Source organism: Maniola jurtina, chromosome Z (assembly GCF_905333055.1).
Source record: "Maniola jurtina chromosome Z, ilManJurt1.1, whole genome shotgun sequence".
NCBI classification, from domain to species: domain Eukaryota; kingdom Metazoa; phylum Arthropoda; class Insecta; order Lepidoptera; family Nymphalidae; genus Maniola; species Maniola jurtina.
In genome coordinates this window covers 12,292,245-12,319,908 of record NC_060058.1, presented here as the reverse complement: position 1 = coordinate 12,319,908, position 27,664 = coordinate 12,292,245, and the positions used below count along the sequence as shown (strand labels likewise).

General features: G+C 38.7%; 1 protein-coding gene across 1 annotated transcript in view; it reads left to right on the top strand.

Moving 5' to 3' along the window:
- LOC123880049 (carboxyl-terminal PDZ ligand of neuronal nitric oxide synthase protein) overlaps nucleotides 1-25,371 on the top strand; it is a 163,325-nt gene extending 137,954 nt beyond the window's left edge. The window contains exons 6-11 of the mRNA XM_045927935.1: nucleotides 1,842-1,998; nucleotides 10,938-11,089; nucleotides 17,878-18,114; nucleotides 20,462-20,596; nucleotides 22,471-24,701; nucleotides 24,737-25,371. Of these exons, the coding sequence (XP_045783891.1) occupies nucleotides 1,842-1,998; nucleotides 10,938-11,089; nucleotides 17,878-18,114; nucleotides 20,462-20,596; nucleotides 22,471-23,304 (1,515 nt within the window). The 3' untranslated portion in view covers nucleotides 23,305-24,701; nucleotides 24,737-25,371. The remainder of the gene's footprint in view (nucleotides 1-1,841; nucleotides 1,999-10,937; nucleotides 11,090-17,877; nucleotides 18,115-20,461; nucleotides 20,597-22,470; nucleotides 24,702-24,736) is intronic.
- The last annotated feature ends 2,293 nt before the right edge of the window (nucleotides 25,372-27,664 follow it).

The window sequence follows — 27,664 nt, the reverse complement described above, 5'->3', positions numbered from 1 at the left end:
TCAAGAAACATAGGATCGATGTTACTGTAAAAGAGAGAAGTATTATAGTAGTATATTATGTGACCACTGGCAATGCACAACTGCAGCTCTGTTCAATAGTTTGTCGTAGCCATGTCGCTACGTCAAGAGTTATCGATAAAAAACTCGCTCAGCGACGTTCTCTTGATGGTTAAAACAATCACGCTGATTGCGCAGAAATAAAAATGTACCTATCTCGCCTTTCGACGGTTTGAGTCCCGTCAAATTTGTATACGTATATTCACTCATAGCCCAGTGATAAAACTATCCGAACTATACACTCGTTCCTCGTTGCTCGCCAACTCGTTTCAAGTTTTGAGCTTTACTCGTTTCTCGCTAATCGTCGCCAGTCAGACAAGTGTCTTAGTAATAATAATTGAATAATAAGATATATTTTATTCAAAGAAACGTTCATAAGTGCTTATGGAACTTCAATATACCACTAGTTAGGCAAGAGCCGAGCAGAACCAGCAAGAGACTCGGCAGATGCTTGCTTATAAGTCATCTGACATCCAGAACACCATATTATGAGCTGCTTAGCGACAAGGCAAGGCCAACATCGACTGCTTGCGTCTTCGAACGTATAGCATCTGTATGAGGTCTGCTAGTTTTAATCCACATAAGCAGCGTTCCATAGCTCTTTGGCAAACCTTGAGCTTGCACTTTTGAAAGTATGTCAGGGACTAACCCTTTTACCAAATGAGATAACGTTTTATTCTGTTTTAGTAGCTGCAATCAGTCGATTGACTAGCAGTAGGTTTGTTGTGTTTTTTGTGAATTTGCCAGACTTAAAGGGCTAAAAGTCCTAAAGTCTGTACAGTATTGAGCACATTTGCTCGCTTCAATCGCTTTAGTGTTTGTAAAAGTATGCCAGTGAATTGGGATGTCTTTACAGGCGCTCCCGATGTTTTCTTTATATTTATTGATTTCTTTAATCACGGTTGACATTTCTAGATATTGGTGTATTTCCGTGTTACCAACGTGGTATGAATTATTTGCAAGTAAAATCATTCATACCGTAACACATGTAGGTACAGTACATTTAGATTTCCCCTTGCATAATAATTATAATCACTGTCGTATCTTGGATATAGGTATTTGTTCTTGATTCATTTGGAATTACGTATCCACGAGCAACATATTACACAATATGCTAAATTTGCGATTAAAAGGCATTACTGTTTAACAACGACGGATTATTTTAAAATAACATAATACTTACCTGAGTTAAATTAAACTGCCATACAGCATACTCTCCTCCCTTATCTTCCGGATATTGACCTTTATCTCTGCAGCGCTACTTACTCGTACCGTCAGGTAAAAGCGCTAATTTAAAAAAGCGCTAAAATAAAAACACTAATTTTATGATCCATGGTTATGACTGACTTTTAATTTCTTATTCGGTTTTGACATTTTTTTGTATTGTACGTTTTAATAATTTTTTTTCATTTCAATGTCTGATTGGTTTTTTTTTTCATTTAACGAACCGCATGTAGATATAACTAACACAATATTTGTACGCCACTACGGCTAATGTGTTGAACCTTGTAATCATATATATCATCTTTTATACACACATTATGCAAATAAATAATTCTATTCTATTCTATTCTATTCTAAGATAGAGGTGCGTGCCCGGGATCGGAGGACGGACTCCTCGACTAGTAGTCCGACGTTTTCACCTTTTACGCTATCACTACCCGGTACCACTACATTTTTACGAGTGCATCGTACTGTATCTCGTCTTTATACTTTATGAGTAAGGCTTGCTTCAATCCGATCGTGTTTCAAATGATTTTTCAAGTTCGTTTCCGTCTTTACAGAGCCAGGCCATGAAGATCGTTCGCACTGTAGGCCAGGCCTTCGAAGTGTGCCACAAGATGCAGGCAAACCCTCACGAAAATCCCGTACCCTCCACCTCCTCAGCGCCAGATGAGCTTGCCGCCGCCGAACTCGCCAGCGAGCCTCCGCCGTCCAAAGGTATGTTCACTGACTCCCTACACATATATACCCATAGGGCCAACGCATATAGACTGAGTGGCGTGGAGCGAGTCTGTTTGGTATGAACTACGCTTTATGAAAATGAATTGGCACACTGAAACATAACACAGAGAATGTACCATACAATACCGCCTTTATGTCAAAGAAAATAAAGCTATATGAGTTGTGTTCATAACAAGAAATACGCCGCACTGCACCGTGCGTAGGTCTACCTGTGTACCATAGAATAAGTGAATCCACAAAGTTCTGCCTACGCTCATTTTCTTGAATTTAGGTAGGTCCCTACCTATTTTACAAACAACAAGATTATGACAGTAAAAATAGAAATAATAATCTATACTAATAAATAAAATTGGAGTCTCTGTCTGTAATTTCGAAATAACTACCTCATATTAAGCTCATATGGTTATTTGAACGATACCATAACTGAATCACACGTTTTTAAAATTTTTGTCTGTCTGTCTGTCTGTCTGTCTGTCTGTCTGTCTGTCTGTCTGTCTGTTTGAAAAGGCTAATCTTTGGAACGGCTGAACCGATTTTGACGGGACTTTCACAGGCAAGTAGAGGATTGACCAGGGCGTAAAATAGGCTACTTTTTTAACCGACTTTTAAAAAGGGAGTTGTGTTTTTCTACCTATGTACACCGAAATCTCCGAGATTTCTGAACCGATTTGCGTCATTTCTTTTTTAATCGATAGAGGAACTTTGCGACATTGTTTCATAAAAAATTTGGAGTCCAACTCCTCAATCCTGATGCTGCAGGGGATCTGACCAATCCACGCGGGCGAAGCTGCGGGCATCAGCTAGTTATTATTATGAGGCATAATCTAGCTCCAATAAAGTTGTACAGAAGTATCAAAATATGACTAAGATATTATGACTTAAATTATTTTTCCTGTTTAGGAGGAAAAACAATATTAAAAAAAATCGGAAACAAAACAAAATATTATGCAAATCGTCGCAGCTACGGAATGATGTAAATAAATGCAGCTAATTGGCCACTGAATATACTATGACCAATATGGCTTGAGAACCCATACGGTATATAGAAATGAAAACTGAAAATAGGTCTAATTATTTCCAATATTATGCATCCGCACGCCACGGAACTCTGGGTCAGTGTGGACCTTTTTAGGGTTGTCTCATGTTTGTTTGCATGTGTAAAGCCCTCACTTCTGCTCGTGAATGACACGAACAAAAAGTGTGAATGGGTGTTTACGCCGTTCATGGATGGTTCACGAGGTTTTGCGCTGAGATTTGCGTTGCTAGGAGCGGGCTTAAGAGCTCTATGGTCGCTCCAGGTCGAGCGTGAGTGCATGATGTTTCAATCAACATTTATTTAAGAGTGAGATGGACGATGTTTTACAACGCAAATCAGCATTTGTTATATTATTAGCATTTGTTATTATATTACTATTGTTTTGAAAACTGATCAATATTTTTAACAACTCACACATTTGGCCGATGTCAATGTTTGGTATTTCGCTATTATTTTGAAAACTAACAAAACACATCTTGTTTTTTAATATGGTTTATTTACACACAAAATTGGTTTCAAATTTGGCGTAAGAGGGGTCTCTACGTCACTCGCTCCATACAAACGTAGTTCCAATTTCATTTGAATATTAAGCAACCAAAGTCCATGAAATTTTGCAGACATATTCTAGAAACTAATATCTATGCCTCCGGCACCGATTCTCAATAATGTTTCAAATTAGCCAAGTCAATAATGTTTAAAATTAGCCAAGCTCATTTCTTTGTTGACACTTTGTCCAATAAATTTGCGTGAGAATGTCGCAAAATGCAACAAACTCAGACCATATTATGTAAGCGTCCTCAAATAGGTCTTTATTTCCTAGTATAAACCACTTTATCTTCCCGTAGATCGTCTAGCTGACCTGCAGACGTATATCATCATCGATGTATATCGTCCTCTCAACTGCGGTTTGTTATCACTCTATTTATCGACTGTCGGTCTATGGAATTACATACGGATCGAATTCTAGAATATGCTTAGTATGAGATTTTACATCTCACCAATGTCGATAGAGTTTGAGAGTCGAAACATAGTAGAAATTTAAACCCTTGGTTTAAAGTCCATATTTTAGTGGCGTCCGTGTTTCCTGCCAAGTATAACCACAATACCTTCAAAGTAAGAATGAATAGGCATCTTCTAGGCAACCGCACTACAATCTTAATAAAATTCCTAGATCTCATGCTTTTCACTAGCACGATTGTCGTCAAGTAAAGCCTAGCACACAAAAAAAACGTTTCCACATGGGGTCATAGATGTATGGACAAACTTAAGCTTTAAAACAAGACAATTTAAGTGCATTTTATTTTAACGCTGAAGTGTTTTGATGTTCGAATTCCATCAACGTTGGTGAGATGTAAAAACTAATACTAAGACTACGAGATCCTATGAGATTTGCAAACATTTGCTCGCAGGCTTAGACATGTTTGACAAATGGTAGTTCTTCGCGTATCCGCTGGGAGTGCTGTACAATTTGTCATACAAATACTCAAACTAACACTAACGAGGAAAATGCTTCAAAAACTCGTAGCTCTACCTTCTGCTACAGTTGTGTAAAACTTGCTTGTATTTTTGTGCTTTGCGAATGTATCTTTAAAGCAATGCAAATGGCAGCGTTGCGATTTTATAAGAATAAATATTTTTAAGATTATTTTCTTCGCAACTGAGGCGAACAAAGCATGTGCCTGTACAGGTATCACATCCACCGAAACTTGAATGTATAATATTGTAAAGACAACACGATGCCTACCAGTTACCTCTTGTGCTCATCTTAGCTGCAGCGAAACCGACACTAATCTTGGTGATCGCACATTGCGAGGCGACCACAAGCGATATTGTATACTTCAATGTGCTTAGTGTTTTTTTTTTTAGATTTTACCTATCTCTTTCGTTAATTGAAGTCGAGCGTCAACCAAAACTCTATAATCACACTAATATTATAAAGGAGAAAGTTTGTGTGTGTGTGGTGTGTGTGTTTGTTACTCCTTCACGCAAAAACTACTGGATTGGGCTGTTTAGAATGGAGATAGATTATACCCTGGATTAGCACATAGGCTACTTTTGATCCCGGAAAACCAAAGAGTTCCCACGGGAATTTTAAAAAACCTACATCCACGCGAACGAAGTCGCGGGCATCAGCTAGTGTAACAGTAAAATGGATCTAAAGACCCTTGATTCCTGTCAAGATTTCGCACCACCGATTTTCTTGCAAAGTTCCCGCTTGAAGCGCTGCCGTTGGTTGTAGATGTATAGACGAACTTAAGCTTTGAAACAAGGCAGTTTCAGTCCATTTTACTTTAACGCTCGAATTCTATGAACGTTAGTGAGGTGTATAATCTCATACTAAGCCTAATGTAGTGTACGCAGTATTGTCATCCGCATTTTTGGCGAATTTGAAATATCGCCTGTGTTAACCCCCTATGATATTAATATAGCAAAGCTGCTGCGTGTTATGCTTAGCGAAACATCAGCAAACTGCAATACAACAGCATAACTACTTATTCTAATGCAGAGATTTGATACGAGTACAAGTACCTACTACCACTTTTGGGTGTGACGGTGTACCTGCGCACAAATCATATTTTTTAATGACACGGTAATAATTCAACCAATCATAGTGCGCGGCCGTCCGTTATTGGTTGTTGCTTACGCGCCATGTTTTTACGCGTGAATTAAGAGTGGGATAGTGCGAGTCTCTGTTGTTTATGTTAGCCTGAATTTCATTGGTATACACTGGCACATAAGGTTTTAGTCGAGGTTAGGTTGCAAACGAATTTTGCCGATGCGACTTATAAAAGTACCTAATAGTACATCTCTCTCCCACGCGGTACTTGTAGTATTTTTAACCCCCGACCCAAAAAGAGGGTTGTTATAAGTTTGACGTGTGTATCTGTGTATCTGTCTGTGACCTCGTAGCGCCTAAATGAATGAACCGATTTTAATTTAGTTTTTTTTCCTATATTTATACAACGACAAGATGTGATGGGGGCCTGAGATTAAGTACTTCGTCCAAATCGCGTGAATAGGGATGGACTTACGAGTATAGTCAAATTTTAGCATTAGCAAGCCTGTTCTGATTCACTTCAACTTCTTCGGCAATTACGCTGCTACGGAGATGCCAACCGAAAACTTTTGTATCACCTATTGTAAAACGTGTGTTTACAATGAATATTGAATAAATTATAATTATGATTATAATTTGCAAATAAAAGGCTTCCGACAATTCGCCGTGACTGGCTGTAGTTTGCGATGAGTTCCATGTTCCTAAAATTACATTTGAATGGGCTTTGCCATAGGCTGGTTTCGACATCAATGGGATTTCGCCCTGCGGTTATGCCTATCACACGGGTGACAGATGAGGCCTTCTCGTTTACTGGCGTTGACGGCACGTTAGCGGTTTGGAGAGTCCTATAACACTAGCTATTCAGAAGTGACGTATTTGAAGACCTCCCTGGCGTAGTAGTAAGCGCTGTGGTCTTATTAGTGGGACGTCTCAGGTTCGATTCCCGGTAGCAATCTGGAATTACAAATTTCTAAATTTCTGGTCTGGCTTGGTGGAAGGCTTCGGCCGTAGCTAGTTACCACCCTATCAGCAAAGCCGTGTCGCTGAGCGATTTAGCGTTCCGATACGATGCAGTGTTGAAGCCAGAGGGGTCATGGATTAAAAAAAACTGCCAAACCCATTTCAACCATTCCGCTTTCATCTTAGACTGCATTGTCACTTACCACCAGATGAGATTACTGCCAAGGGCTAACTTATATCTGAATATTTTTCAATAATATCAGCTAGTGACTCGCATGTGTTGTAAATGTAAAGCCTCTTGCGCTATCTATTGCATGATAATGGCTCTATGTCAGAAATCACACCATCTCTAATACCAATATCAACTGAAATTTCATCTCAATCGGATGAAATTTGTGCGAAAACAGAAGGACAAACATTAATTTTTATAAGTTTACAAAAAAAAGAAAGAAGGTAATTTTATAATTAGCTTTAAATGTTAAAAACTAAACGCGTGACTCGAAAATGAAGTCATAGTCTCGGAAGCTTCGTTTAACCTTTTCGCTCAGAAAATGGTTATCGAGCATGTCGTCGTAAAGCTGGACGGATTCGTGCCAAGTAGTTTCCCTTATCGTGAGTGACATCGTTTAAGCTGCGGCCACACCTGCGCATCATGGACGCGGGATGCGGGAGAGTCCACGACGCGAATCTATACATGCTGCAACTGTTGTAGCCGCGTAGGTGTGCATTCATTCATTCAAGAATGCACTACAGCCCTTGGTGGGCCTTGGGTTGATCAGGAAATCGGGGCGGTCAGATGCCAGAGTCCAGCTCTGAACCAGAATACCCTCGTGTCCTTCTCTACTCCGTCAATTCACCGACCTCTACGTCTTTTTCAGCTTCTACAGCCCTCTGGTTTGCTGCCCAAGAACTTTTTCGGGGCTCTTGTGTCGCCCATGCGTTGCCCATCGCATTCCGAGTGAATTGCCCGTGACAATATATTTCTAGACTAGACTAGACTAAAGCAGCCGTTGGTTACATATGGAGGAAGGTCGAGCAGTAGCAATTCCGAGCTGTGAGAGAATGGATACGGTTGTGCTCTTGATCGTCCACGGAATCCGCAGCATTTGCCTCCAGCACCACATTTTGAACGTGTCTATTTGTTGCATATCTGTTGAACATGGTCCATATAGGTCCATAGACATAGAATTGGTTCTCGATAAAATTCACAATATTGTGCCAAGCCTGTGCCAAGTATATGAATATAATCCTCCATTGCGTCGGTTGTGAAGTCGTCGACGATTTATTGCTTCCAATTAGAATTTTGATTTATTTAACGGTTATTCTAATATTATACGTTTCAAATAAGATGATCAATGACCTTGCCGTAATTTTAATGTAAAAACAAAATATATGTAGAAGCAAAGTGTGCAGGAAAAGATCGTGAGAAAATCTGCATGCCAAAGAGTCTGCTAATCCAAACGATCAGCAAGCTGAATTACATTAGCTGTTTCCCTGAAGGATAACCAAGAGAGAACAAACGTCTAATCAAAGGTTTCCACGCACAAGCAAACTGTGGAATAAACTCCTTTCTGCGGCGTTCCCGCTAGACTACAACATGGGGTTGTTCAAAGGGCGGAACAACCAATTCCTGAAAGGCTGGCAACGCATTGGCTGTTACTTCGGTGCAGCAAACGTCTATGGGTGGCGGTAGTCACTTAACATCAGGTGACCCGCTGCTTGTTTGCTCGCAATTTTTATGTAAAAAAACAGCTGAATAAAGAAACCTGAGGACAGGGTGCGGTTGCTCAATAGGGAAGGCCTACGTTGAAGTTCGGAGACTTACAATATGTGCGGTAATTCGTTGCGTGCGGGATTATCGTAACGTTAACCACCTGGACGGCTGTTTATATTTTACAGCCACATCTTAACTAACAGTTACATCGTGGGTGGATTATAATTAGCTTTTATGTGCCGCTTTATGACATCCGACGCGCAACAGACGCTTTAAGGTCCGACGTCATGAGTTTACGGCCGATGTGACGCCGCGGTGTTACGGATTGTCACTGACATCGTCGTGAATTATAGTTATGGCTGACTCGCTAATAGTTTTACGAGTTCGGTCGAATGTGTATCAACCTGTAGACAGTGGCATGCAAATCACAGAGGCATATAAGAACTATTTCATCATAAACTTTATTAAGATTTGACGGAGTTATGTATGTGTCTGTCTGTCTATCTGTCTGTCTGTCTATCTGTCTGTCTGCTAGCTTTTCACGGGCCATCCGTTCAACAATATGGATAAAATTATTATTTAGCTAGAGATACAAAATAAGAACACTATGAAATCAGTCTATTATATTCAGAACAAGAAATCTGATGAGAAGAAAACATCGATAATTGAATCTGCTGGAACAACAACTTTAGTAAGAGTTCCAAATGACTATAATAACAGTAATGTTTTTGATACATTATATACGAAACGAAAATATCACTAATGTTGGGCCAATGTTTGCGTTATTGGTAAGAAAATTTATGAAATGTAAATGTTAGCGATGTAGCGAGAAAAAGTACACTATACAACGGAGCTGCTAGACATTATACGGAGCTTATTCCTATCACGTGAAACAAAGCTGCAGAATACACCACTGTCAGTGAACGACCAACCATAGAATTACTACTGGCTCTATTATTTATAGCGAAAAAAAATCTGTACCGTGGTTGGCGGTGCATATAATTATATTATAGAAAAAGCAGGATAAATTGAGTAATTGGAAAAGACGGAGCGTAGCCAATTTGCTGTGGGCTAATGTCAAAAGGACTTGCGGTCTGCAACTTGATGCCAAGTGCGCTTCGGATACTTTGTTAACCCTCGACTCAAAAAGAGGGGTGTTATAATTTTGACGTGTGTATCTGTGTATCTGTCTGTATTGAAATGTCCTGTAGCTCCACGTAGAGGCAGTAAATCGCCTTTTCACATCTAGACCACCGCGTACAGTGATCGCAAAACAAGTGGTCTGATCTGAAGTTGCAAAATAGTGGTTTGCGCCGGTTAACATAAGCCCATCTATGTTTGTACAGTCAAAGGCCGTAAGTCGTGTAACACCGTAATTCATATTCGCGTGGCACGGTTATGTACATGCGTTAGGTGGTGTGTCGTGTTTATAGAAAAAGGTTTTTGATGCAATACTTTCGCTGAATTGCTACTCGAATTCTGACGTCGACAAGTCATACACTTCGTGTTCAGTTTTGACTACGCGTTTACATGTATGTTACCTATTCTCGTAAAACGTAGACGTCGCTTTGTAATTCTTATGGAGTAAATATTTAAAATACATAGCTATACATCATTTCGAGCGAGGGAAACCATTTGCAGTTTGAGACGTTGATTTATTATTATTATTGTAAACGTTTTATTGGTTACATTATAAAAAAGAGTTACAGCATAAAGTGTCAAAATTTTATTTATCTCTTGAGTTGAACTTGCATTTTAAGAGGGGTCTCTCCGTCACTCGCTTCATACAAACGTAATTCCGATTTCATTCGAATATTAAGCAACCAAAGTCCATGAAATTTTGCAGACATATTCTAGAAACTAATATCTATGTATGTGGTTTTCCAGATTTCTGTTAAAATATTCGGTTTCAAAGTTACGCGGTCTTAAAAATTTACATATAAATCTTTCAAATGTTAATATTTCTTGTTTTATCGTCGTTTAGCAATTCGTTAAACTAAAAAAAGTCGTTGTGGGATTTACAAAGTTGCATGAAAGTGAACTTTCCATCATTTTCGCCTTCTCTCATGTAAAGGTCAATAGGTCACACTCGCGTCATTCATATCTCAGATAGCTTTTACTTGCGCTTTTTGGAGCATGCAAAGACTGAGATCACCTATTCTACTGAATGTCAACTCCCCTTTGAGACATCTACAAAGAATAAAGTCACTGTAGCACCTATTAGCGCCAGCTCTTTAGCTTTCAAGTTCTTCACACCAAAGAAAAACGAATAACAAAGCTTCCTTTAGAGCAAATTGATACAGATTCATGTCGTGCCATGATAATGTAAGCCTATCCTTTGCCGAGGTTTATTCGCCCATTTACCCCAGGGGCAATGAGGGCCATGATCCTAGGGCGGTAGGCTGCGAGAGACGGGGCGTTCGCTCAGCATTGAAAGTTTTTCATAATCAGTGGCTGCCCGACTTTCACAATCCCCTTTGGATTGTGAAAGTCATCCAAGCGGATCCTTCCTAAAACTTTACTGCTTAGGCCTAAGAAATGAAATCGATATAAGAAAGAACGAACTACGGTCAAAACCTTTAGCTAAGATATTTTTATCACACAAGTATTTTTATAAGTATTAGACGTGAGTGCAATCTGATCATCAGAGCCCGAGACGGAGTGCGGCGTTTCGGAGCCGGGCAGCGCCGCGTCCAGGGCCGCTGAAGAGCCGCGCGGCGTCCACGGTGCGGCCCAGCGGCCCAAACACTTGGACCTGCTGCCACCACCGCCGCAGAAAGAAGTAAAACGCTCCACACAGGTAATGCACTTTAAGAGGAATTTATTCATAGTGCACTCCAATCAAACGTAGTTTGGCTCTCATTTGAATTATAAACCAATCAAACTCAACAAAATTTTGTAAGTAGATAACTAGTACGTTCTAGAAACTAATATCTGTGTCTTGGGTTGCAAGACTTCTGTCAAGGTATTCAGTTTTAAAGTTTCTAAACGATTTACTTACATAAAAATATTTAACCCGTGTAATTTTAAGATTACACTATTTACGGAAATCTGCCAAGCTGGATGTATTATACCTATATATAGGCAAGTTTTTAAAAGGTGTCCACAAAATTTCATTGACTTAGGTTACTTAATATTTGTTTTAAATTTTCTGGAGTTGGGTTTTTCTCACGTATCATGATTTCATTGTCAGTTCGCGGTTACAAAGTCATATGTACCTACGTACAACAAGTACAGGCTTCTAAATTAAAATTCCGCATTCATCTCCCAAGTGTTCCAAGTATTTATTAAATTCATGGTTCAATCATGCTCATCCCACTTCTGATATCGTATTGTACCTATATGCATCATTAACGGAAGTGAATATCGACTACTTGCGTCTGGTTTCAATAATCAATCTATCTTTAATCTGTCGGTAAGTTACTCAGCAACGTTATTGTTTGTCTCATTTGACAAACAACTTAGGACAGATTACAGATAGATTGCATATTGAAACTCAACGTTACTTGAAAAGTGTTAGTCATACGTACAAAGACCATTTGCTCGTCTAGTTCCTAGTTTTCACAGCAAGTCGGCAATTTTAAATTAGAACATCTCTGCTGTTATGCAAATGCAAACATTATGCATCGCTTGCTATGCGAAGCAAAGACTAGTGCAAACAGATGCGAATTTTCTGCCAATTTTACCGACGATATCTCGACGATAACATCGACTAACGCATTGCAGTGCTATCGTAGAAAATATAATTAAAAAAACATACTATAGCAAAGTTTTCAGCGCGGCTTTCTTCCCGTTTCAATGATTATTTACTAATTATACACCTACCTTAATTAAAACATCCATGATACCTTCAATCCATCCACACCTTCAATAGTAACACTGGCTAGTGCTGAATCCAAACAGTTTATATTGTAATTATTTATTATATTATTATATTAATTTAATGTGTTGGTATGTGTTTGCTTATATCTCTATTTGTTACTTTTTCTTGGCCCATCCACTTCATACATTTTGACGAAATTTGGTATTGGTACAAAGATAACTTGCATCCTGGAGAGTTTTAGAGACCCGAATTGGCTTCTTTGGAACTTCTTCATAGAAACTTGTAGGCAATTAAGTATGGTCTTAGGTAAATTAATTTCGAATGGAATAGGAGTAACCTTCGCCCATTTGTTGTTCAATCCATAAACAAACATGCCACGAATGAATCGCCTAGTGAAGTCAAGTCAATTAAGTTGGAGTAAAGCCTTTTTTTACAAACCTCTAACACTATCACCCGTATTCACAAACGTTACTATGAGGTCTCGTAGTGCGCTGGAACGCACAGTGTCGGTTCCACCAATCAGATTACTGTATCACGTCAATTTACAATTATCTGATTGGTGGAACCTATACACTATGCATTCGAGTGCATAGAGAGTAATGATTGTGAATACGGCTGTAAATATAATAACCAAGCACGGACAAAAAAAGTTAGGTTTTCTAATCCATATCGGTCATGGAGAAAAGTAAAAGAAGCCGAAGCAGGTCGACATCTCTTAGCGCTACTACATACAATAAACTAACAAAGTAACACGGAAATTAGAACCGATCGGAGCACGTGTACCAGTTTATTCGAAGACATTTAGAGACTAGTGTACGTACACAACACATATGGAAAATGTTTACAACGAAGCATTTTCGCAAACATAGTAACCGCGATAGCCCATCCCAGCTTGCGTGGTCTTATCACGAGGCCGATGCTTTAATCTCTGGCTAGGGCTTGAACTCCGGAATTTCAGTTATGGCGTGACTCCGAAGCTTCGAAAGATTACAGATTCGTTTGTAAAATTGGAGCTATCGTGAATATAATCGGAGGTTCAATTTTCATATTTTTTGAAAAACGTCCAGCCTTTCAGCGTTTATGGCCGGCGCACATATGGGCACAGAGCATTTTTCACTATCCAAATATTATCGACATTGTCCTCATTGAAATAATATTTAAAATCAATTATATTGCGGATACTCGCGCATCGCGCGCAGTCCCGCGCGTGCTCGCGCATTCTCTGGTAGAAATTCGCGTAATGTGTCACGCGATTAGAAAACTTCGCGGCCATGCTCTGCGCTGCGCTCCGCCATATGTGCACCGGCCCTTACATGTACAGTACCTACGAAGCAATTAATTTTGCCAGGTCATGAAATAAAATTTTCTCTTAATTTTTGTAACTGATTTGTTTTATTTCATGCTTAACAGACTTGAACATTTATTTAAGCTCAAGACATATTCAAATCAAACGCATTATTTTATTACATCACTTTTTTATTGAATCTTTGAAACTCTGGAACTCCGGACTTGGTACGATCAGCATTTAAACCCGACTCCGGAGTTGAAAAATAGTCCGATTTTCAAGCCCTAACTCTAGCACTTGTGGCGTCAGCCGTGACGGGAAACCTCGATACCATACTTTGTATACTATCGTTAAATTTAGCCAACACTGATCAGTGATTACTATTCACTACATCATTATCACTTCACAACATCCATATTGTCAATAGATACTAACAGTATAAACTCTAAAATGTATCTGATAGACAGACAGACATACTGTCGGCATGACCTTTTAATTTTGTTTATTACAAAATTTGCAAAAGATACTTTGCATCCTGGAGATGGATATAATATGCTAGTTTTTATTCCGGAAAATCAAACAGTTCTCAGGTGATTTAAAAAAAATTAACCCACGCGTATGAAGTCGCGGGTACACGCGTAATTAGAGTTACTTGAAAAAACCGGCCAAGTGCGTGTCAGACTCGCGCACTGAGGGTTCCGTACTCGGGTATTTTTTCCAACATTTTGCACGATAAATCAAAAACTAGTATGCATGAAAATAAATAAAAATCTGTTTTATTTATATAAAAAGCACTATTAAAACTATTCAGATTTAACTATTAAGTATTAAAAATCTGTTTATCATTAAAGTATAAATCTGTATGTTGCCATACAAAAAAAAAAAAAACACTTTCAAACGCCATGTAGATAATAATAAAAATAGAAACAATATCGGTTGTTTCGAAATAGAATCGGTAATGATCTCTCACCCACATCGAGTCCGAGAAACGGGCCGATAAATCAAAACTATAATAATATCATCGGTCGAAGTATTACTACTCTGGGTTTTTCGACGTACGCATTATGACGCGTGCTATATCAACCTCCTCTTGCTTATAATACGACACGATATCAAAGCCACATCGATCCGATACGACCACCATCGAACCGAACCAGTGGCAGATGCATTTGGCGGTTCAAAAGGAATTGAAGTTTTTTTTTTTTTTTTGATCAAATAACCCATAGACAACCAATATTGAAGAATAAGACGTTGGGGTTCCAAGGTGCTAGAGTGGTAACCACTTATCAGCCTGCGGATGTCCGCTGTTGAATGCCTTCCCCAGTGAGCGCCATTACACTCAGCCCTCAACTTCCCTTGTCGAAGTACAATCACGACCACTCGTTCTAAGATAGGTGCCTAAGTTGATAAGGTTTTGCGCCTGAGTCCAGACTGAATTTCGGATTCGGAAGATTCTGTAAAGGACCAATGTCCAACGGACCTCTATCGGTTGATATTTGATACATCATCATTCTTCTTCTTCTCTCTGGGCTGGTTTCCGCACTTAAACGTTTCCGTCTGTTGTGCGTGCGTTGCCCCTCCCCGCCGAAGTCTTCACTCCAGCCATCCAAGCTCGCTCCAGAAGCCGAGTAGACCGCCCAGGTTGCCGAGGGTACATCATCATTATGATGATGAATCAGTTCCAACCACACTGATATGTCCCGTTTAGGTGATTTTTCATGTGCGAATAGGTGTCTCAACAACTATCTCTTGTGTCTCAAATAATCCCAATAAATCAATAAAAATTCACGTCGACCGTTTCTTAAAACCACTAAACCTAATTACACCTAGACTCTCTTTTTACCAAAAATTGCCTGGGGGAGATTGCTTTTTGCAATAAGACAGTCTTTGCATACAATTCTTTTTACTCTTCTCTTCTCTTTTTTTTTTGGCATAATTTTTTTTGTGTTTTTTTTTCTTATTTTTTGTACAGTAAAGTTTTCTATCTATCTACCTATCTCTTCAAAACGGTTTTAAAGAATTTTTCAAATCAAATTGAAATTCACGATGCTGGATAATGCTGCGGAATTTCAGAGAGAGCGTCAGAGCGTCGACAACAGTGAAGTGGAGTGATTCCATCTTTGTTTGAAACCACTTTGAAAGGAATAGGTATATTCAATGCAAATTCACCGCAGCGCAGTGGGCCCATAAGGGACCGTACACATTCAGTTTACGTGAATTTCTGAAAATTTTCGGTTCGTAGAGGTTGTCGATGTAAAAACAAAAACCATGCTAAATTTCAAGTCTCAGTGCTTAGAACTTTACATGTCTATCACTAAGCTTCTCGTTTTGTATTACAAGTAAGTATAGTGCCTATATTTTATGCTTTTTTATATTAAATTGCATTAGAAATGGAATGTTAATTTTGCAATTGGCTATTTGCGAAGAATTGGAGCGACATAAATTCTTAACCGTTTTATAGTCTGAATCTGTTATCTCCAATCTGTATTGAAGTTATGATGGAATAAAGAAACTCTGAACCTTAAAAACATTACATTCCTCAGTTAGGACACTCCTTTTTGGAGGTCCTGTCAAAAGAAGAAACTTACTGACTGAAATATTTATATATGTACAGCCATACTACTGGGTCGAAAAACATTTTGCATGATGTTTTTCTTCATCACAGGCCGCCATTAAGAAAGGATTTCTAGTTTGTCTTGAGCGGAGCTTGTAGGTAGGTATGTAATAGAATCCAGTGAAGAATCCCACTATGTCATCATACCTATTCATTATGCAGCTGCTCGCGCTAACGTCTTAGATAGGTAAGCTTTTATAATTGCCGGCAACGTTATTGCTAGGTTTTAGCTCTGCAACAACGTTGGCAAAAGATCTCCTCTCCTGAACTATTATACGAGAATCACCTTCTATTCTACCGATCATGTTTCATTTCATTCCCATACGTTTTAATTTAATAGTATGATTAAGTTTAGTGCTAATTTGTCTGTACGCAATTCTAAATTAAAACTAAACGAAATTAAGGGGTCTTAAAATAATAGCTGTCGTTTTCAGAATGCCCCCTGTAAAAAAGATAGGATTAGGTACTTTTGCTTTAGTTTAAAGGTGTACAACAGGGTTAGCTGCTAGTGTATATTGTAAGACCTCATAAATTCCGAGAGTTGATATTTCTGCAAAACAGAAGCGGTTTATACAAAAGTGCAGCACCATACTCGCGCCATATCCTCTTCTATAAATAATCACTAACACCATACTCGATTTATGGGAATGATAATTATTTTGTCTCCACCACGTCACAACTTCTATAGGTACTAACAAAAGAACTCCTTGACGAAGATGCTTACTAACCAAAACCAATAAAAGCAATACTTATCTAACCTATTAGATACTAGATTGGTACTATACTATAAATGTAATAGGAAAGTGATGAATGTGATTGATTCCCCTTAATCTGAAATTGGCAGCTCTTAGAAAATCACTCTAAAGTCTAAACTTACTCCAAACTGTTACTCTCGATTCCAATAACATCCCACTGTGTGAAGATTATTGATTAACAAACATTACTTTTCGTAAACATTGAAAGCTATTGTGATCCAGTGATCAAGATCATTATGGTTGCTATACACACATTCGACTCGGCCATTTTTATTAAACAATAAAACCCCGATTTATGTGACTTCTACTCGTACATATCGTAGGCTTCAAAAATTGAGCCGTATTTGCACTACCCTTTTGTTTTTTAGAAGATGCAAATAACTATTGTATAACCTATCATGGAACTGTGAATCAGTTTTGAAAGACAAACATACTTTTGCATTTATTAAATTAGTATTGATATAGGACTTTAGTCGAAAATTGTTATAAACAAGCTATGCGCTTTTGCGACAATATTTTTGCCCCAATGGTAAAATGTACTGAAAATGCGAAAATTATGTTGCTGTCAATTGCTGTAGTCTCTGGGTATATTCGGATGGATTACACCGTTACCACACCACAACGGCAACAAGTGTAAATTAAAAATTTATAACACCCCCGACAAGTGAACGTTACAGTAACTAGAAAAAAGCTGATAACTTTCAAACGGCTGAACCGATTTTCTTGGATGATAGCTAAGAACACTCTCGATCAAGCCACCTTTCAAACAAAAAAAACTAAATTAAAATCGGTTCATTCGTTTAGGCGCTACGATGCCACAGACAGATACACAGATACACAGATACACATATACACAGATACACACGTCAAACTTATAAAACCCCTCTTTTTGGGTCGGGGGTTAAAAATGTCGCGGCTGGTTGTCTTACATATTGACCATTACATCTGCGACAACCATTAAACGCGACTGCAAAATAAATGTGACCAGAATTAAGCTATTTCATGTTAAATTTTGTGCCTGGCGAATGTTCACTTCTGTGCGTGTGCATTATGTGAAAGAACACTAAAGACGATCCTATCGGAATGTAAATATGAAATGTTATTGTTTCAGATAGCCAAACCAGTGCCGAGTATCAACCTTCCAGAACTGCCGGAATGCGTCACCAAAGTGGACACCACCAACCTGTCGGAGGGTGATGCCGTGACCCCTCTTAGTGCGCAGCACCATGTCCAATTGTTGCGCGAGCGGCTTGAGCAGCAGGCGCAACAGACGCGTGCAGCGGTTGCGCAACTGTTGCTGTTGCGCGACCAGCTCGCCGCGGAACAGGCGGCGCGATGCGAGGCCCAAGTAAGTTATGTGCCTCCTTCATTTGCAACAGCTGCAACTGTTGCGCAACTATTGCTGTTGCGCGATCAGCTCGCTGCGGAACAGGCAGTGCTATGCGATGCTCAAATAAATTGTGTAAATCATGCATGTGCAAGATCTGCAACTGTTGCGCAACTGTAGCTGTTGCGCGATCAGCTCGCCACGGAACAGACGACGCGATGCGAGGCTCAAGTAAATTGTGTAAATCATGCATGTGCAATAGCTGCAACTGTTACGCAACTATTGCTGTTGCGCGATCTGCTCGTCGCGGAACAGGCAGCGCAATGCGAGGCCCAAGTAATTTATGTAAATCATCCATGTGTAACAGCCGCAACTGTTGCGCAAGTGACTCTGGTGTGCGATCAACTTTCCTAACTCATAGACTACAGGCCCATGTTCAAAAATGGATGGGTCATATGAACCACCAGGTGACGTATACAGGACGATATAAGAGCATAAAATAATAAGATTCAGCACTATGCCGTCACTTGTAAGCTGTCCAACAGAGTGCTGGTGAGAATTCAAAAGTGCAGGTAGAGTGAGTACATTTTGGTCATATATTTTTGTACGGCATTTTTACCATCGATAGATCCATGAAAAATAATAAGAAAGCGCGCAGTGCCGTAAAAAAATGGTGCGCCACAAAGTCAGTAATTTTTTTTGATTTTCTGACAATTTCCAGGGTAAATTTGGTCATTTAATTCTGTACGGCATTAGTTTCATACTGTTTCAATACAGCCTCTAATCCATTATTCCGCAATGCCGTACAAAAATCATGCGACAAGGGGAAAAAATTGAGGGTAGCAACCCCCTCTCTTTCCGTGGTCCGGGGGGTGATTTGAAAAAGTACGGCTTTGGTTCCAAAACATTATCTAGCACTCAAAAGTACTATTAAAAATAATGCCGTCAAAAAATTAGTGTTCATTTGAATGTGTATCAATAATTATCTTAATTTCATGGTATACTTGATTTTTAAAGCTGTAAAATCATTTGACTCTGTACGGCAACTTTTTTTTTAACATGATAGTGTAAAATACTATTGTTATATAGTATTGCCGTTCAAAAGAAACTGTTCTAAAAAAAATTATAGAGAAATACAAAAACTGAATTTTTTCAAATTATTGCAAAAGTTTAAATATTCATAGATTAATAAAATATAGCAATTATCTACGCTTTTCCCTTGTTTTAAATAGTATTAAGATAAATAAATTAGGAAAAAATTATGCCGTACATTTTAATGCAGATCATATCTTTTAGGCTGATGAAAATGACGCTACCAATTTAAGGGTGTAGTACTTTATGGCCATCTGATACTGTACGGCACACGGTACGGCACTGTACGGTACTTGTACATATTTTTGAAGAGAACAATTGATAATATGATAAAATCACTATGCCGTCTAACTGAAGTGAACAGGTGTGTATATAATATACACATCCCCTACAAACCTTTGGACCAACGAAAATGTACGGCATGTAAAAAAATATTATCTATGCATAAAACACTTTCAAAATAAATTAATTTTATGTTGTTTCAAATCATCCCCCGGACCACGGAAAGAGAGGGGGTTGCTACCCTCAATTTTTTCTCCTTGTCGCATGATTTTTGTACGGCGTTGCGGAATAATGGATTAGAGGCTGTATTGTAACAGTATGAAACTAATGCCGTACAGAATTAAATGACCAAATTTATCCTGGAAATTGTCAGAAAATCAATAAATTTACTGACTTTGTGGCGCACCATTTTTTTACGGCACTGCGCGCTTTCTTATTATTTTTCATGGATCTATCGATGGTAAAAATGCCGTACAAAAATATATGACCAAAATGTACTCACTCTACCTGCACTTTTGAATTCTCACCAGCACTCTGTTGGACAGCTTACAAGTGACGGCTTAGTGCTGAATCTTATTATTTTATGCTCTTATATCGTCCTGTATACGTCACCTGGTGGTTCATATGACCCATCCATTTTTGAACATGGGCCTGTAGTCTATCACTGGCAATAGCCAGTGCCATTAATGTTAGTGTCAATGCCACTAATGAATGGCAAATGTTTTCCTACGTGACAGTTTTGAAAATTCATTTTTAATCGCCGTCCTTGTGTGCTTGTTGTGTGTGGCGAATAATAAAACGTTTTCAAATGAATTAATTTAAACAAATAATATTCATTTAACTCATAGACTGCTAAAAATCTGAAAGTTTATGTGTTTTTGAGGTAGATGCTGGGATTAATTAGATGGATAAAAGACAATAAAGATATTCTCCATGTTACTTATTTATGCCGAGTATCCCAAACGATTTGTTACGAGGGTAAAAATTGTTGCAGGCTCGCACCCATCAACTGCTGATTCACAATAAGGAGTTATTAGAACATATTGCCGCTCTCGTCGCACACTTGCAAGAGAAAGAGAAAGGGAACAGCCGACCAATCAGCGCTCAGCAACTAACACTGTTGCCACAGGTGCGTACTCGAGCTAATATATTTTTACGATTGTTTTACTGAATTTTTTTTGTTGCATGTCTGCTGTGTGTAAGTTATGTATTTGATAGTAGCGTTTGTGTATTTGATAATAGCGTTTGAAAAAAGCTCTTTTTACTTTATGTATCACATATCCATTTTCACAACTCAATAACCAATTACCGCTACCACCGTACCAGCAGTGGGATAAAGATAATGCTAATCGCAAACACCGCTGAGTAGCACTGACTTATTAACAGTACGACTGCAAGCAAATAACTTGAACAATGATGCAATTGGCAAATAGCAGGTTGTACGTGATTGGTTATCTCGTCGACGCGGGTCCACACGATTGATAGACGCGCCGGCGCAGGTGCTTGCAATTGGTTAATCCATCAGCGCGGGAAATATGCGATTGGTAGATCAGTGCGAATGGTTGATAACTTTTCCGTATATTTTGTAATAACCTCGTACTGACCAACTTGTCCGCACTTTTTCGGACATTTTAGTAAAGCTGACGTCAGGTGCCAACCGCATCGGGCGTGGATCATATGATATTGAACAGATGTTGTTCAGCAATCTTTGGCACTGATGGTCTGAATGATTGCTAGAGACGCGTTTACCGGCGTAATGTGCGATTAGCATTAGTCAACTAGTTTTCATCGATTTCTGACGTAGCGTCATTCTTTGAAATGAAATGAAATAACTTTTATTTTATGTATGACAAGTTATGCCATTTCATTTCATTCTTCAGATCCATCGATGTTCATATCATTTTCTTATTTGAATGTTCACAATAATTTGTCTGTAAAATTAAAACAATCTCACTGTTTATTTGTATGACGCCATTGTTCTGCTGATTCGTTTATGTGTTTGCTTGTATTGATTGTTACTTTTAATCCGAGTTAATTTTGTTGCGTTTGTATAAAAACAGCGATTAATCAGAATTGTATTGGTACTTACCTATTGTACCGACAAATACGATTTGGGTAATGATTTTTGTTAATGGATTTTAGATTAATCTCATCATTAACGTGAGTGTGCACTAGAGGCAATTAAAAAGATTAAACAACTCAACATTTTCGACAGGAACGGCATTCTGAACTAGTGGTAACTGTTAAATTATTATGACGATTCAAAAGCTTGTACGAGTTAATTTGAATAAAAATATATTGTGTTCTAAACATGTGAATGTTTGACAGGTCATCGTATGTGACGAATCTGATTACTTGTTTTGTTGAATTTACGTTTGCACTGGAAAAAAATTGGGTAGATTATTTGGTAGAGTTCAAGTTTTGTTCAATAAAACCAGAGATTTTTCCAAGAAATGGCAAACAAGTTCGTCTTCAAGGAATTATATGATACTATATTAGCAGAAAACAGAGTTTTCAACACGTTTTATGAGACTGTTTCATCAGTGCAAACTCACTGTGAAGAAAATCCGAGCAAGTGGGAGATTTTTTTTATCAATACGATTCATTTGAATGAACTTTGATGTTATGCAGCACGTCATCCCATACTGATCGGTGATGTATCTATAGAATGTTACTTTTAAATAACCATAAATAATCGCTGTTTTGTTTAACTCACCTAATTACCTAAATAAATACTCCTTTTCAATCTGATAATAACACCACGGATTACAAAATGGTCTTCATTTGATGGATTGAAACGAAGTACCCTTGTTGCTTCTTACGTGGCATGAGTTTAGTTAGTTATGTACATAGCTTTTAGCAAGCTTAAGGAATAAGCCTTATGAATAATTATTCCTCGTTTGCTGAAATACAATCGCCTAGATGTGATCGGTGTTGCTGACGATGTTAGCTGAACTAGCAAATGCAACAGTGAGCGTAATTAATCGTTGATGCTCCGCACAGATAAGAGCCGCGGCTGGAGCAAGCGATGCCGTCATGGAGACTGTCTCCCCCTGCAACGGAAACTGTCGACCGTTCACCAGCGAGGCTCTGATCGAATTCATCGCTCAAAGTAACAAAATGAACCAGAACGTCGAGAATAACAACATCAATCTGTCGAACTGTCGCCTCGACGCAACTGCGACCGACAAACTGGATGGTGCTGGCTTGTCGCCGAGCTTCGGGAACATGACCAACGACCAGATCCAGAACTACTTAATATCGAAGTTCCGAGATATGCCCTTCACCAACGGCACGGATGTACAACCAAGAACCAACAAACATTTCTTCCAAAACTGCAAAGCGTTCCCGCACATCCCGCCCCTGAGCCATCATTGCAGCAACTCCGACCTAGCGAGCCTTCTGCGCCAACAGTGCTCCGCGGACAAGTCGAGTTCGAGTGACGAGCTGGGCGCCGTAGCGCAGGCGATGAGCGTGGGGCACTCGCAGAACTCGCTGTACAGCACCAGCCAGCCCACGACGTCCAAGGACTCCTCGCCCGACAGCTCGAGCTCCGACGAGGCCGTCCCGTTCATCATGCCGCTGTCGCACAACGGCACGCTCACGGCGACCGGCGAGGATGGCCGCGTGCGGCTCATCGTGCCCGTCAGCCCGTCGAGCAGCGCCGCCGGCCTCACCGAGCCCGCGCCGACCGTCCGCCCGACGCCGGTCGGCGCCACGCTGCAGGTGCCGGCGCCGGCCGCTCCCATCACACGCTCGACCAGCGAAAAAGTACCAAATCGGAGCGAAATGATGACCGCGCTCCGATCACAATGGACGAGGCACACCACGAAGTAAATTAGTTCATTAAAAAAAATTGAGTCCAGTTACCTAAGTTTTTTTTACCCGATTACGGCGAAGCCCAAATGGAAGAATATGTTTTTAAGCTGTATTTATGAATGTATGTCCGTTCCTATGTCTGCTCGTAACTTCTCAACGGCTCAACCGATTTTGATGAATGATACCTCACTAGATTCGTCTTGATGACGCGAGTGGCTACATAAATCAAAAAAATCAAAATAGCCGATTTTATGCGCTTTAATGTCCGGGCTGAAAAAGTCGCAGTCGGGGGTTTTTGAAAATTTTTTAAATTACATGTTTTTTTTAAGTTGGTCCCTCTCCCCGTTAAAAACGGTGCTATACAAACGTCGGTGTTTGAATAGGGAGTATTGAGAGAAGAGTTGAGACTAAGAATGTGCCAAACCCAATCTTGATCTATCCAGAGATGGATGAAGATGATCTAAAGATGAAAATTAAATAAAAGCGAAGCAGAAAGACGCATTCGAAGGTACCTATACAAATCGTGAAATTGGAACAAACTGTCTTCTAGCTGCGCCAAATTCGTAGTCTGTAGTTTGTACCTAGATAGCAACCTAATTTACATATCAAATGTAATCTAGTCCGACATATTCTTAGTTTAATACGTCTGCGTCCCTTGCATATCTTAATTTATCATATCATAAACCGAATCTAGTACTTAATTTTGTATTCATGATATCGCTGTGGGAACTTACTTGAACCATATCGATATTGTGTTCTGGACTATAAGTTTATATTTATACGTATATGCATATTTTTAAAAGTGCTATATAGTATTTAATTGTAACTTATAAATGTCAGTATATTATATTAACTACCAATTATTTTTGAATGTTATACCTGAATCCAATTCAACAGATATTTTAGGTAGGTATACGTAATGTCCATATCGTATTTATTATACATAATAGATAATTACAGTAGTTTAGTAAATCATAATAATTATTCGGAAACATTTTGTATATTTTTAAAACAAAAACTTCAGTACCTACTCAGTTACGTATCATTTAAAATGTAACAAATTCATGCCAAAGATTAAGTACCAAAGTCCTATTTTGTTCTAGTAAAAAGAAATATTAGGATAGTTCTATTAGCTATAAGCTGGTTAGATATACTAATAAAAGAGCCTAGAAACAGTATTAGGGCTTCAATCATAAAATGTAGAAACCCTGAATCTTTCAGTTATAAATTGGTGAAATGTATAAATATATTATATTGTATCACTATTATGTCTAGATTTTATGTTGAATACATAACAGGTAGAATAAGAACCCAGGACCGCCAGAGTTACTTATTTTCTGAGAAACTAAATGTGTGGGATAGTGTATTACTTTCCGTTGGAGGTAACTTATACCAAAAGTTATTTATTAATTTTAGTTATTAAAAATATCATTTTTAATCACACATAAAGTCTTAATCGTATTTTTTAAGATACTCAGACTTTTTTAAAACTCTTTAAAAAATGTATAAAAATCAACACTCAGACTAAGAGAAGCGAGTAATGTTTGCACGTATCTTTAGCAGCTGATGTCTCTAAAGTCGTCCGCACAACCTAGCAGTTATGCGTACATACGCTAGAAGTACACACTAACACTAGGTACGCTATCCCACACATTTCGTTTAGCAGAAAATAAGTAATGTCTGGCGGTCCTGGGATCTCGGACCAAAGGAGGCAATTGCAGTTACTGTATGTCATGTAGAAAATGTAAGTTCACAGTATTATTAAATTATAAATTGTGATACCACTTCTCTCGCCATATTAATTTGAGCATAAATAAGTGTACCCGTTTTGTCAATTTTACTATATATATGTTAACTTTTTAAATCTTAGCTGATGCCCGCGACTTCGTCCGTGTGAACAGATGCGTGAAGATTGACTCTATGCCGCATCTTTGACCATTTGATACAATATGAAAGTAAGGAAAAAGAAATTGTACAGATTTATTTTAATTATCCTCGAGCTTCGAACAACAATTTTAAATCGGTGTTGAATATACAGGTAGGTCTAGGTAATAAAATTTGAAATCACCGTCAGGGCCGGCACACATATGGCGGAGCGCAGCGCAGAGCATTTTTCACAGTCAAAGTATTATAGATATTGTCCTCATTGAAATAATATCTAAAATCAATTGTGCATCCGTGCGGATACTCGCGCATCCGCGCGCAGTCCCGCGCGTGCTCGCGCATTCTCTGGTAGAAATTCGCGTAATGTGTCACGCGATTAGAAAACTTCGCGGGCATGCTCTGCGCTGCGCTCCGCCGCGCTCCGCCATATGTGCGCCGGCCCTTAATTATTGGTATAAAGTACGATTTAAGATAAGAACAAAAGTATCTAAGAGAACACTAACATCAATTATTTTTTTAAAAAAAAATCTCTATGCTATAACTAAATATTTTCAACTATGAATAAACATTCAAACAATAAAGTCATTAATTTTTATGTATAATACTTTTTAATTGGAAGCAAAATGTAAACTAAGACAAATAAATATACCTTTATTTATTATACAATATAATATATTACACTTTTGTATTGATGACGTTGAATACCAACTTAATGTTATAGTAATTATGTATTATTATTTTCTGACGATATAAGTATTACTTAGTGATATAAGTGTTCTGTTAGTTATCTCGATGTATATCATGTTTATGAAGTACCTATCTGTTATTAAATGTTTTAGTAAATGTTAATACAGCAGACACATAAATGAATCAGTAAAATTAAATAAAAACAGACATCGAATGTCGATTAGTGTTGTATTATTTCCCTGTACTAATACTCTATCCACGGAGAAATATTAGCATAGGGATCTCTCTTACATAATCCCATACAAGACAAAAACTCAGTTCACCATCTGAAATTCATTTCAAAAACTAAACTTCGTTACTTAAAATGGTCAACTGAGTTTTTGGTTGGTTGGTCACACGAAATGGTTAACGTCCACTGTCTTTTTTGTGTTTGTCATTTGTATGGGATATCCTAACAGAGAGGGCCCTATACAATTACAAACATCTCTCCGTAGATAGTGTATAGTAGATCTTTAACAACGTAGTATGGCAACTATAGGTAAACTGAGCATCCCACAGCAACTGTAATAACATCGGGAACAGCTTAAATAGCTAATCCGCCAAAACAGTTTAATCTGTATGGTACAAATAAGTAGACTCCACAATGCACAATAGGGACGATGACTCCTCCTAGTCAAATCAGTGACTTTTTAACTTTTTATGAAACGTCAAAACGCTCGCTTAATAAGGGAGCTTGTATGAAATTCACAGGAGTGACGTCATAGACATTTGACATAACTTGACGTACTTAAATAATTTAAAATGGTTAGTAAACTTAAAACTAACAGCGGACGTAGATCTTATGAATTTAAGAAGACCGTCTATTTAATAATTCCTAAGATATAATTTATTTTTGACATAGGCATCATCCCTATCACGAAGTTCTGTTATTTAAAAGATGCGATGATGAAGGGCGAGCGGTGCTTATCACATGCTGCAAATTGTACTGTGGATTGTAGCTATACATTGCACGTTTCGTATATGTAGATGGAATGTAAATGACATAAGGTTGGTAACTCGCCAGACTTCTCGGTTTGATCCTGAATCGACGATATGTCAAATATAAGGCTATGGTGAGGTGAAATTATAGCAAAATAAGACTAATTTAGGGTTACAAATGTACCTACTAACATTTGACGTAATGCCAGTCGAAGCCTCGACGTTTTGCTAGAAGTTCCCTCTGTTGTGAATTACTGTGGTACGGTGGTAAAAATCTGCAGGGGAGACTAGATTGAAAAGTTCCTGATCACACTCTCCTTAATAATATCCTTTGAAAATCTTACACAGCGGTGGTTGAGACTTTGAAGTTTCGTCAGTAAAGGAGAGTCTTTGCCTAAGAGTCTCCTAATTCGACGATCAACGGCATCTAGAGTCGCTAGTCGGTATTTAAAGGAGCCATCATAATAGCGGTAACAGCACTCCATGCACGGTCTGACTTGTGCTTGATGCTTGTTATCAGTTGGTGCGGCGTGAAGTAGCTACTTCATTAAGAATTAGAGGATTTAACTTTATTAAGAACTAGAGGATGCCCGCGGCTTTGTCCGCGTGGATTTAGGTTTTTAAAGATCCCGTGGGAACTGTTTGATTTTCCGGGATAAAATGCCTATGTCAATTACGGGGACGCAAGCTGCTACCTCGGTACCTTTCTTACAAATCGGTTAAGCGGATGGGTTTTTAGGAATCCCGTGGGAACTCTTTGATTTTCTGGGATAAAAAGAAGCCTATGTCCGTCCCGGGGATATAAGCTAACCCTGTACCAAATTTCGTC